Source organism: Drosophila mojavensis, unplaced genomic scaffold (genome assembly GCF_018153725.1).
Source record: "Drosophila mojavensis isolate 15081-1352.22 unplaced genomic scaffold, ASM1815372v1 contig_231, whole genome shotgun sequence".
In the NCBI taxonomy this organism is placed as follows: domain Eukaryota; kingdom Metazoa; phylum Arthropoda; class Insecta; order Diptera; family Drosophilidae; genus Drosophila; species Drosophila mojavensis.
Window position 1 is genome coordinate 2,035,899 of NW_025318772.1, and position 12,576 is coordinate 2,048,474.

The following is a 12,576-nucleotide window of genomic DNA, read 5'->3' on the forward strand; positions in this document are numbered from 1 at the left end:
ATATTTTCAGTTTCTTTATTAGTATAAAATAGTATATCAAAAATGTTTATCAAGTCTATATTTATTATCATTTATTGGGGCTATCGAGTGTCGTCTCACTTTGCTAAGGGATTGCAATGCAATAGATTTCACATCTGTTGATCGATATATAAAATAAATACGTACACACCACATACAAAAATACAGTAAACAAATGAATTACGCACAGATTTTGTGAACTGAATGTTGTTTATAAGCGGGATTTGTTAGTGTATCATTGCGTGCTGTTTGTTATGTTGATTGCTTTTTTGAATGTACATACATATGTGTATAAATATAAATATGTTTTATATATCTCTTAAAAGTACGTGTCACATATAAAAATATATATAGTAGATGTTGCTCATCATCTCGTTTGCAAACAGCACACTATCGGGGGATAGGTTTAGTGGGACCACACCAAGCACTGAACAAAACTTAAAGGCTATAAACGAGAAAAGGAAAGGCGGTAACTAACTAAAGCGTATGGATATACATATATATATCCCTATAGCAACAATATGCAATTGAAAGTAAAGCGCAGTTGCGCCCGCCCATCACAAGTCCAATTGCAAGCTATTGCCACTATTGACAGTGGTCGCATTGGCCACCGATTGCAGTGATTCCTATATTTGCCGTTCATCCTTTGCCGTCAACTTATCGATCAGCTCTTGCAGTGGCGCCAGTTCGCGTCTCTCAATCAGGTTGAACTCTTGGACAAAGAATATAAAATGCTTAAAGGACGTATTCAAATGGGCCTCCTCGCCCAGCGTTACCACCTCGGAGAAATGCTGATGATAGATGTGCGCATAGACACGGAACAGTCGCTTTAGTATGGTTTTAGCGGAGGCAAGAAAGTTCTTTGGAAATGGTACACCAATTTTTGATGGAAACAATGTTTCATCATCCAATTGATCCTGCACCCAGGTCATTAGATAATCAATATACTTAGGCGCGCTGCATTTGATGGGCTTCTTCACAGTCAAACCATCCGCCCAATGGTATTCATATTTCGGACCAGCCGACATTATGCTACAGCTTTCCTCTGTGCAAAACTCCGTAATTGTACCATAAAGCATATTAATTTGATTGAAAAAATCCACGGCTATGAGGAACAAATAGAGAAACAATTAGTTATGCTCGGCTTCATTGATTCTACACTACTCACTGTTGACGGCCACCCATTCGTTGAGATCCTCACCATCGGGCAGAGCGACTGCATTGCGTAAATTCCCAGAGCCAAGTGTGGCAGCTGCATGCTTCATGAGATCATATTGATGGGTGCCCTCTGGTATGTTCTTTTTAGGTTTAAACGTTTTGCTTGAACGTGAACCGCTAAAGGTAACAAACATAAAAGAAAACAAAATGTTGTTTTGTATTGGCATGCCACAACAAACAACCCCAGGCGACTTACAAACGGTGGAGCCACTGACTCACACCCACCATATTGGTTGAACAAAGCAAAAGGGTTGTGCTCTTTGTTTCAGTTGTAAGTGCAACAGTGTTTCCAGTTCACATAACATACAAACTTTCGTATGTAAAATGAACATTATACGTACTTATGTTTGTACATACATATGTGATTCAGTTACTACATACATATGCATGTAGTATATATACTTACAACAAAAATTCCATTGCCATGCAGTTATTGTTGCCGTTCACTTGCCACGAAGGTAAACTGGTCGACAACCTCTTTAGCAATATAGTTATTTCCTGTAAGTTAACCGTCTTGGACGATTTGGAATACGAAATATAAATACAAAAATGATGGTAATTATAATTATTTCCAATCCAAGAAATTGTTGGCAGGGTAAAGTGTAGGGCTGGCAATAAACACCGACAACATCGATATTTCGAACTCGATAGGTGTTGTTTGGTTAGTGATGTTATGCACTCGCGATTACATTTATGACATCAGGAGCCGTGCTGCCACATGTTCGGAAATGTCTATGCTTGATGTGTGGACACACTTTAAAATGGAAGTGTGTGAACACTGATCTTTCTGTTTAGCACGTGGAAAAACAACGCGCCTTGCCGTCCCGTGAAATATTGATATTTTCTTTATTACTTGACGGCATATTATCGCCTTAAATATGGTAATTATATGAAAAATATAGTCAATGTTAAATTTTTATTATGTATATTTGAAAAGTGTGTCTTAACATATAACTAACCTAAGTATAAGACCCTACGGAGGTGGGCTTGAGACAACGTGGAAAAAAATGGCTAAATGAAACTAAAATTTCTGTACATTTTATGTGCTAATATTTGTTTTCTTCCGTTTACAGTCGAATCTGTACGTGCTTTACGAGCATGCGGCAGGCTATGCGCTATTCTCCGTTAAGGAGTTCGAGGAGGTGTCCATGTTCCTACCGCAAGTCGAGTCCTCCGTCACGGACATTTCGAAGTTCAATTCAATTGTAAAACTGGCGGGATTTGCGCCGTTCAAGACAGCGATTGCGGCCCTCGAGAACATTAATGCCATATCTGAGGGCATTGTGCCGGAGGATTTGCTGCATTTCCTTGATGATTTTTTTGCCAAGCTAAAGAAGAAGAAGTGCACCCTAGGCATTGCGGATGCCAAGCTGGGAGCTGCCATTACAGAATCCATCGGCGTTGCGTGCAGTCATTTTGGTGTAGTGCCCGAGATACTGCGGGGTATTCGCTTCCACTTTGCTAAGCTGGTAAAAGGTAAGTCAATGGCCCATTTTAGACTTTTTAGTAACTAATAACAATCTATTCCTTCGGCTTCAGGCTTCACTGACAAGTCAGCTGGAGTGGCACAACTGGGTCTGGGACACAGCTACTCCCGTGCCAAGGTCAAGTTTAATGTCCATCGATCAGACAACATGATCATTCAGTCAATAGCGCTGCTGGATCAGCTGGATAAGGATGTAAACACGTTCTCCATGCGGATACGCGAGTGGTACTCCTACCACTTCCCAGAACTGGTCAAAATTGTTCCAGACAATTATATGTTTGCCAAGGCAGCCAAATTTATCAAAGACCGCAAGGATCTAACTCAGGATAAGCTTGAAGATCTGGAGCAGATTGTCATGGACTCTGCCAAGGCTCAGGCCATAATCGATGCCGGAAAAATGTCGATGGGCATGGATATATCCATTGTGGATCTGATGAACATTGAGCTGTTTGCCGAGCGTGTCGTGAAACTCTCCGAGTACCGCAAAAAGCTTTCCACCTATTTGCACAACAAAATGAACTTGGTTGCCCCCAACCTGCAATCGCTCATAGGCGATCAGGTGGGCGCCCGCCTTATTTCACACGCCGGCAGCTTGACAAATCTGGCCAAGTATCCCGCGTCGACAGTACAAATTCTGGGCGCCGAGAAGGCACTTTTCCGTGCGCTTAAAACGCGCTCCAATACGCCCAAATATGGTTTGATCTATCATTCGTCGTTCATTGGCCGTGCTGGCCTCAAGAATAAGGGACGCATCTCCCGTTTTCTGGCCAACAAATGCTCGATCGCCTCTCGCATCGATTGCTTCCTGGAGCAGCCGACTAGTGTCTTTGGCGAGTCGCTAAAACAACAAGTGGAAGATCGCCTGAAATTCTACGAGTCCGGTGATGTGCCCCGCAAGAATATTGAGGTCATGAAGGAGGCCATGGAGGCGGCTGGCCAAGAGATCGCAGATGCCCCACAGTCCGAGAAGAAGAAGAACAAGAAGAAGAAGCGTCAGGCAGAGGCTGACACAAATGGCACCAGTAATGGCAATGGCACAGCCGCAGCCGGCGAGGAGGTGGCGGCTAATGGAAATGCTGAGGCAGACGGAGAGCCCAAGAAGAAGAAGAAGAAGAAGAACAAGAACAAGCAAGCCGTGGAGGCGTAAACACACACATGCATTAATGCCCATAAGGCATTCCACACATTGCTTAGTTTTGTAGTCTTAAGTTGAAATTCTATTATTTTACTTACAATTCTTTTCTGCATTTCATGATACCCCAACTAAATAAACAATCAAATTTTAGACGGAGCCGCATAGTTTTTGAATTCATTCTTTATTTTCACACATTCGTTTTATATACATACACATAATTGTTTAATTATTGCTAATTTCTTTTTATATTAATAATTTTTAATTTTTTTTTTTGTAACAATTTCAATGATAATTCAACCGTCCATCTTTCCTACTGTTGTGCTAAATATCGATTTAGTACAACCATTATTAATTATATATTTTATTGCATTTCTGACGAACATTTAAACACACAGAAGTATTTAAATTTCGAGTGGTGACAACAGGACGGATATGGAATTTATATTTTCGGTTTTGGATAGGTTTTGGAATTTCAAAGAGGGAAATCAATGCGAGCTACGCTGCATAATCATAAGATTAATACAATTGGAATTATAATTTGATTTAACAAACGATTTTGCAACAAATAATCAGAGTTTGCACATTTAATACAAGGGGGGATAGCATAGAATTGAGTGTGTGTGTGTGTGGGTGTGTGATGTGTTAGTGTCTTTGTGTGTGTGCGTGTGTGTGGTACGTCATTAGGCTAATAAATATCATTGGAACAAATCAAACGCTGAGGAATTATTATTGCTGTTGTGATGCTGCTGCTGCTGCTGTTGTTGTTGTTGTTGCTGGAACGCACCGAAGTTGGCAAATGCTGCTGGCTGTGCCTGCATCTGTGGAATGTTTTGTTGTGGCGCCCCAAACAAATTGGGGCTGGTCAGTGGCGACGGCGCGAGCCCACCAAATCCGCCACCAGTTTGCACATTCAGCGGCGCCTGCGTCCGGGCCGGACTCTGCGTTTTCAGCGTGTTCATTGACGGTGCCGGCACGTTCGATTTGGCCGATTTGCTTATCAACAGATTGTCCAGATCAATGTTCAAATTGCCGGCCTTCAGGTTGCCCGACCAGGTGGCACCCACATTTGTGGGCTGTGTGCTGGCCGACGTTGTGGCGCCATTTGTATTGATGTTGTTGTTGTTATTATTGTTGTTGTTGTTTTTGTTGGATACGCACATCGGCTGCAACAGGTTGTCGCCGGCGACAGCAGCAATTGGCGGCAACATGTTATCTGCAAAGAGCGCACAGACAGTTTCGGATCAGTTGGGGAATATGCAAATCATAATCTGAGGCATCTAACAGTATAGGCACAAGAAATATAGAAAAGCAATGGAGTGTGTGTGTGTGCGTGTGTGAGTGGGTGGGTGTGCGTCTTTTTGTTAAAGAAGATAATTATGTGATGTGTGTGTGTGTGTGTGTGTCGATTGGAAGCATTTGTTGTTAAACAGGCGCAGCTAATTCAATCAGCTAAGTGCAGTTGCATAAACAATTGTTTCGTAACAATAAACAATTGTTTGTTGTTGTTGTTCTTGGTGTTATTTGGTATTTGTTTACCTAGTGTGTCCGCGGCTGTGGCACAATGCCCGGTATATTGAGAAAAGCTTTCAGTTATTTATACAGATATATATATACATACATATATATATGTTCGATATTTGAGTTGATCACAAGAATATATATAATTTACAAATGATATCCAAATTGTGCGTTTGCAATATAAATTGTCAAAAAGGGGAAAAAAAAGGAATAGAAATAAAATAGAAATATTTGTTCAAATCATATCTGTTATTATAACACTGCTAACGATCTATATATCGAGCTGTATACATATGTATTCTTCGTGCATATAGCACAAAGTAATGAGACTCTAAAAAGTATTGCAAGGTTTTTTTGTTGGCTTTACTTTTGGTTTTATTTCGAATTATTCAAATTTATCAACATATTTATTATGGAGAGTAGACGATAAATGATATATGTATAATTAACGGCGGATATTAAAACACTAAATCCGTTTATGATTATTTCTAATGTGTTTGAAGTTCTATTCACTTCTTCTTCTCTCACTTCTTTATGCAATTCCCAATGTTATACGACATGTCTTAGATTAATTTAGTTTTTTCTTAATGTATATGATTTATAAAGTATATCTTAAGTTCATTTTTTTCTATTTTTTTTTTTACGGAGTTAATTACGTAATGCTTAATGCTTTAATATGTAAAACATATATAGAAAATAACTTATAACTACACAATTTGGTGTGCAGATCAAGCCAAACTTGTTGCCAATATTCAAGTGAAGCTTTCTTATTTCTTAAAAATTCTTAATTTGGAAAATATTTGACTAGGCAAAACTTTCGGTTGTAAACTGTGTTCGTGTCAATATGAAACATCAGTTGTACTAAAATTAAACCCGATCAATCAATTCATAATTTATCACTTAATAAATATTATAGCATAAAATATTATTATTAACAAAAAAAAATTAAACTTTCAGCTTATCTAACTAAGCGGCCTGCTCAAAGGTCGCTGTATCGAACAGCTTGTCGCATATGCCTAGAATCTGTTGGGCGAGCTCGCGGCACTCGTCGGACGATTCACCGCCCACGAGCGGAGAGCGCACAAGCTCATCCAGCCAACGCTTGAGCTCGATGAGAGATTCAGCAAAATGGGCGCTCAACAGGTGGATGGGCGTGGCAACCAGAGCTATGCCCAATAGTTGCAGCGTAGCCGAACGCACTCGTGCCTCGGCGTTGAAGCGCACAAAGACGCACAGATCGAAGACCTCGCGCGTCATCGCCGGCTGCAGCGGGCAGTTCTGGGCGCACAGGAGCAGCACGGCCAGCGTGTGCAGCATGTTGACCAGCAGCTGGGTATCGATGTCATGCGAAATATTCTCATATTTCACATAGAGCATTTGACGCGTGCGCTGGCCACGCACCAGGCCAAAGAAGAATGTGCCGGCAACGGCATGGAAGAGATTCACCTTAGCCTTGCTGTCCGGCGTTTCCCTCTTGCTCATATAACGCTTTGTCTTGGACCGCAAGCGTTCGCGTATGATGCGCTGCGCCGCAGCCAGCCGTTCTTCGGCCTCGTTGTCAGACTGCAGCTTGAATTTGCGAGGCTGCTTGGCAACGGGCGGCACAATGTCCAGAGCCTGTTGGCCAGTCGCTAACTGAAGCTCATCACCGGCTAGCTCCTTGGCTGCTGCAGCCAATACCTGCAGTATGAGAATGCGGACATTGGCCGCGTACCGCGTGTTGTCCGTGTGGAACATGCGACAGAGCAGCTCCGCACAGGCACCTGGCTTAGCTACACAGATGGCCACACAGCAACGGAACCGGGTGCCCTCAAAGTCCTCGAAATAGTACTGCATCTCAAGGCCGATGAACAGTTCCATCAGTTCAAGTGCCAGCTTGTCGTCCTGCTGTGCCAGTTGGCTGCGAATTAGTTGCTCGGCTGTGGCCATGGCGCCTTCAAAGATCTCATAATTGGCCACCTTGGTGCGCAGCAGGTGCAGTAGGTCAAGTACAAACTTGGGTCGCTGCTCCAGGCTGCTGGAAATGTCATTCGACATGTCATATGGTTTCAAATCATCCTCGTCATCCTCGTCGAGCGGCAGGGTTGGTGAATCATCGTCATCCGAGTCCAGATCCAGTTGCATTTTAGCAGTATCTTTAGGTGGCGACGGCACAGCTGGTGGGCGGAGCTGTTGCTCCTCGTCCTCCATTAGTTGAGCCACATGCAGCTCGAGGCGCTGCAGCAGCTTTTGACTGGGTTTCACATCTAATTGCGCCTTGCTGGGATACTTAAAGTTCGCCAGCATTTCAAGCTCCTCGATAAGATGCCAATGTGGCGTTTCCTGCATAGCAGCGTAATCAAATTTCAAACGATCCTCCTCTTTCGCCTCTACAGTCAGCATGGAATTATACAGCAGCTCCACGGTCTTCATGCCCAGATATCGCTGCACCTTGTCGGGCGACTGCAGATGATGAGTCATCCCCTTGTGCAGCAGTCGCTTGCGCTCCTCTTGCATATTGACATTACATTCTTTGCCAGCCAGCACCAGCAGCTTGCATATGACCACATGCTCCTGGCTGCTCAGCTTTTGTAGGGTGATTCGCTTGGACCACATGCCCAGCAGCTGGTTAAAGAGCACTTGTAGCTCCGCGGCTGCCGTTACGGCGAGATACCCCACTAATATGCAGAGCGGTGCGTTCTCTGTGGGCGCACGCTGCAGCGGCAGCTTCTGGAGCAAGCAATGTTGCCAATGTGGCTTCTCCATTGCACCGGGTCCCAACAGCACGTAAAGATTGAGCTCAGCATTCAGCGCCGACTGTGCCACTTTAAGACAGGCCGCTGGCTCCAGATGATGTAAGATTTGTTGCAACACGCTGCGTGATCTTGGCGCAACCGCAAGATCTTCCAGCACGCGCATTAGGTTCTCCAATGTGGCGGCCTCAAAGTAGTTGTTAAGCACGCGTGAAAGCATCCAGCTAAACGGACTTAGATCGAAGTATCCAGCCTGATCCTCGCACTGCAGCACAAAATACACAGCTCTGACCCAATGCCGCAGGAGCAGGCGTCCGTAGGCGATCGTCGCAAATATTGGAGGCAACTGTCGTCCCACCTTGTTGGCCACCAGGCCAGGCAGCCCAATCAACAGCTGTATGAACTGCAGAGTCCGCTCATCATGTTCGTCCACCAGCCGCTCGGGCAACATTTTAATGGTGCGCGCAAATCGTTGCATTAGTGCTCCACGCTGACGTGTGAGGTGCAGCAAGCAAATGGAGATCAAACTCTGATCCTGCACAAGGGCCGCGAGCATGGAGGCAGCTGTGCCGGGCACCCGTTCCAGTTGCTGTTGCAGTGTCTTAAATGAAACTTCCGCATATCCGAAGCTGTAATCCAATTTAAACATATTTAGAACATCCACATCATCTGTGGGCCGGGGCCAATCCCGTGTGAACAGTCTGCCAAGCTGGGCGAGCAGAGCCGCATACTCATCGTCTGCCAGTTGGGACCAGTCAACCACACGGCGATCGAGCCCCACAAGTTGCTCTGGCGTTGTGTAACCAGGCAAAGCGCCAGCGCTGTGTAATTGACGCAATGTGGCAGCCACATAGCTGACATCGGCGGCGCTCTGCACACATGGCAAATCACGTAGGTTTGCAATGGCCTTCGATAGGGTCAGGCGTATTGATTCCGATGGCGGAGACAGCGACGCCTTTGCGACGTGCGGAACTTCAACAGCTGCATTGAAGCGGAAAGGAAGAAAAAGAGAACGAGTGCATCCGATTGGATTATGTTGACCGTTATGTGTGGTAGCTAGCTTAGCGACATGAGTTACAGAGATTAGGGGGAGGTAAGGAGCGAGAGATAGAGTGAGGCAGGACTTTCTTTTATACACAAATCGCGCTGTCATGCAAAAAGTTTGATTGACGCTCACTAAATTAAGTAAAGTAATCTACGCTAGAGCGAATCCTAATGCGCGTCCAAATAACCAATCATTAATTGTAGCTTAATAATTATATAAACTCACCCATTGGCATGCTCTGATGAATCGACAAGTCACCCAATCCGGCCAGCAGATCTGTGGCTGTTGTTGCCGTTGCCGTTGCTGCTGGCGTTGCGGTGTTGAACAGATCAAAGGCATCGTTAGCTGGCGTCGCCGTCGTCAACAGGTTGCCATCCAGTACCGAGGTGGATGACACCGTCGCAGCACTAGAGCTCTGGAATGCATCAAAGTCCGCAAACTCATCATTGTTTGGCGCAGGCAATATGCCCGTCGAAGGTGGTAAAGAACCGCTGCCAAAAGCAGTCGCGAAATCACCGAACTCTTGCGTGGGAGCAGCATCAGCAGCACGCGGATTGAAGTCATCGTCGTCATCAATAATAACAGCTGCGCTATTAAGCGTCTTCTCGACTTTCGGCGACTGCTGTACTGGGCTCGTTGAACACGTCTTGAATAGATCATCCAGCAAATCATTGTTGTTAATCGGTGTATTGCTCTTGTTATTGTTGTTGCTGGGCGAACCGCCGCCCATTAGATCAACGCTATTTGTGGTGGGCGTGTCGCGATGCGTAGGCGAGTGAATGCCGGCCGCGTTCGGCGTCTTGCCAAAGTTAGCCGCAGCACCCAAATTTATTTTCTTTTGTGGTGGCGGCTGCTTTGAGGTGCCAGCGGATGTGGGCTGCTTGGACACCGGCGAGCTGACCGCCTTTGAGCGTATGTTCATGTTGAGGTTTGTGGGTTTGCTCTCAACAGCCACCTCAGCGGGACTAGCACGATCATTGTACCGATAGTTGCGTCTGAAAAATACGAGGAGTTTCATTAACACATAAACAAAAGAAATTATGAGAGAACTTACCTGGGACTTGGTGAATCACTGTCGGAGCCTTCGCGCTCGCCATCATATTGAGTATCCTCGTCCTCGTAACGGTCCGCAGAGCTCTTATCGGAATCTAAATTTGTAACAATTCAACAAACATTGAGATTTGCAATATTGTTTAATATTATAGACAAATTGCGTACACCAATTGTCACCGCGATTGCTGCGCCAATCCCCGTCGTTGTATCCTCCGCTGCCGCCGCTGCCGCCTCCACTGTAGCCGCTGTAGCCACCGCTGCGGGAGCCCATGGCATCACTGCTCATACCAATATACTTGTCCTTATTCTTTTTGGCCTTTTTACGCTCCTCGCGCAAACGATCATCGTCCTGAATAAAGTCTATAAGCTCTCGTACCTTATGCCTAACATTAATACCCTGATCCTTGCCGCCCTCGTCCGTAAACGTATAATTCTCCAATGAACGCAGATCATAGATGTGCTCCCGCGACGACGTGACCACGCGCTCTGAACCATTCCGTACCAAATAATTCAACAGCAACAAGCTCTAAAAGTGTATAAATAAATTAGCATATGAAAGCATACAAACATTTATTTGCTCTACCTTGTACGTCCGTCTCCAATTGGTTTTGTTGTCCTGCAGCATACGTTTCCATAGCATGGACATGACTTCCGGAAAGGTCTCATAGGAAAATGTGGCATGCGCCAGCTCCTGCATGAGCGGACCTGTTGGACCCCAGGGATCATCGTTCGTCGCCTCGCGCACCTTGCCCTCTATTTCTGTGTAGTTCATTACGACATTGGTGCTGCACCAAATCAAGTTAGAGTTTATCATTAATTATTAATCAAGGAGAAATAGTTACAGCCGAGACATGCTTTAACCTGCACATTAAAAAAATACTAATATAGTTTGAAAATATACGACCTAAACTCATAACAAACAAAAACCCGCATATTATTATTTTTTATTCATATTTTATTTTCAATCTGTTGTAAACTAAAAAATAACCAAACTGACTAACAAAACCTATTAATTAATCGTTGTGAGCTCCAGAGGTTTCAATTCATAGGATAAATATATGAGGGCATAATCTTGGAGTCATCTCTTTCTGGGCTAAGATCATAAATTGAAGCTTATTTAATATTGGGAAGTAAATTTCAGTTCAGTCGGTCTTAATGTTTAGAGCTTATCCACTTGTTTCATAATTGTTAACATGATACTAAAAGTGTGATTTGACACAATTGAGCCTTATCAGCTGGAGATAAGCACTTAACGGACTTGGAGAATGCATCGAGGGCATTACGGCTATTTTACCAATAAAATTGTGGCAGCCAGCCAATCGACAAAGCGGAAATGGTCTCCACGTTCGTGGAGAAAATTGAAAGTTGAACACGCACAGAACACTCAAATGACATCGATAGTAAATTATGATAAAAGGTAGTAATTAATAATAAGCGCTCGTAATTGGAATTGGAATTGAAATTTCACTGGAAAGTCAAGTGGAAGCACGAATGTGAGCACAGCTGGAATGTATATCTTATTTTGGGGCACAACGCAAAGCAAACAAAATGTTTTTCTTGATAAAAATATATACATATGTATACGTATGCGTGTACTTATAATAATCGAGTGCATGTGTATGTGAGAATTGGTATTACTACTGTGAAATGAGCTCGAACGTACAATCAAATCTCGATAAAACGAACAACCTTGAATACAATAAAAGCGGCCAACGGCAAACAAAGCCCAGCGTTAATCGCTCTTCCATAAACATGGAGACTGAGCAAAACTATATCACTTTTGGCACGACTGCATTTGTAGCACCTGTGTATTGAAAGAGACAGGTATTGGGGGTGCAGATGAGTTGTTGTTGGCGAAGGGCGTGGGAGTGCTGGAGCCCCCTTTTACTTATGATTCTTTTGTTGTTGTTATCTCTTACTATACTTCAATTTTATGTATACTTATGTATACTTATGTTGGGGAACTTACACTTTGTCCGCCAACTCGCGCACTTTCCACATGCTAATAAATTTATCAACCATTTTAACTTAATTCTCTGCTTTGGAATTTTTCACACAAACTTGCCAAGTTGCTGGCAGGCAAAACTTGTTTTTTCTTTTATTTGGGCCGTATATATATTACGTATGCATATATAAGTTGTTGCACAAAGATCGCGTAATGTCGAATTACATGTAGCTGTACACTTTCTATTACTATAAGCCAAATAATAAGTATAAAATTTAAACGAAAATGCAAAGTAAAATCACTGCACTCTGCAGGCAGAATTTTGGTGAGCTGTCTCCCGTCAGTGTTGCTAATACTTTGTGGAACAGTGCTGTAAATGTGAATGAATGTGAATGCTGGTGTCGATGGTACAAGTTCGATACTTGA

The 12,576-nt window shown here is 43.8% G+C and overlaps 3 protein-coding genes across 4 annotated transcripts; 1 reads left to right on the forward strand and 2 right to left on the reverse strand.

The window, feature by feature from the left end:
• Positions 1–45: 45 nt before the first annotated feature.
• On the reverse strand, positions 46–1,889 carry LOC6574660 (MOB kinase activator-like 1). The gene is made up of 3 exons (XM_002000658.4): positions 1,643–1,889; positions 1,187–1,353; positions 46–1,123 (listed from the first exon to the last, which is right to left on the reverse strand). Exons 1-3 carry the CDS (start codon positions 1,660–1,662, stop codon positions 645–647), a joined length of 666 nt encoding a protein of 221 aa, XP_002000694.2. The 5' UTR covers positions 1,663–1,889; the 3' UTR covers positions 46–644.
• A 102-nt stretch (positions 1,890–1,991) lies between these two features.
• Positions 1,992–4,013, forward strand: LOC6574661 (nucleolar protein 56). The gene is made up of 3 exons (XM_002000659.4): positions 1,992–2,117; positions 2,310–2,712; positions 2,776–4,013. The coding sequence occupies exons 1-3, from the start codon at positions 2,115–2,117 to the stop codon at positions 3,867–3,869; spliced, it is 1,500 nt and encodes a 499-aa protein (XP_002000695.2). The 5' UTR covers positions 1,992–2,114; the 3' UTR covers positions 3,870–4,013.
• A 6-nt stretch (positions 4,014–4,019) lies between these two features.
• LOC6574662 (clathrin interactor 1) lies at positions 4,020–12,529 on the reverse strand. Of its 2 annotated transcripts, none has more exons than XM_002000660.4 (6): positions 12,175–12,519; positions 10,789–10,990; positions 10,371–10,731; positions 10,207–10,300; positions 9,378–10,147; positions 4,020–5,070 (listed from the first exon to the last, which is right to left on the reverse strand). In XM_002000660.4, the coding sequence occupies exons 1-6, from the start codon at positions 12,225–12,227 to the stop codon at positions 4,553–4,555; spliced, it is 1,998 nt and encodes a 665-aa protein (XP_002000696.2). In that variant the 5' UTR covers positions 12,228–12,519; the 3' UTR covers positions 4,020–4,552. The 2 variants fall into 2 exon arrangements, with proteins under 2 accessions (XP_002000696.2, XP_015023066.1); XM_015167580.3 differs by lacking the exon at positions 4,020–5,070 and adding an exon at positions 5,764–9,088 and having other exon boundaries at positions 12,175–12,529.
• Between the last annotated feature and the right edge of the window lie 47 nt (positions 12,530–12,576).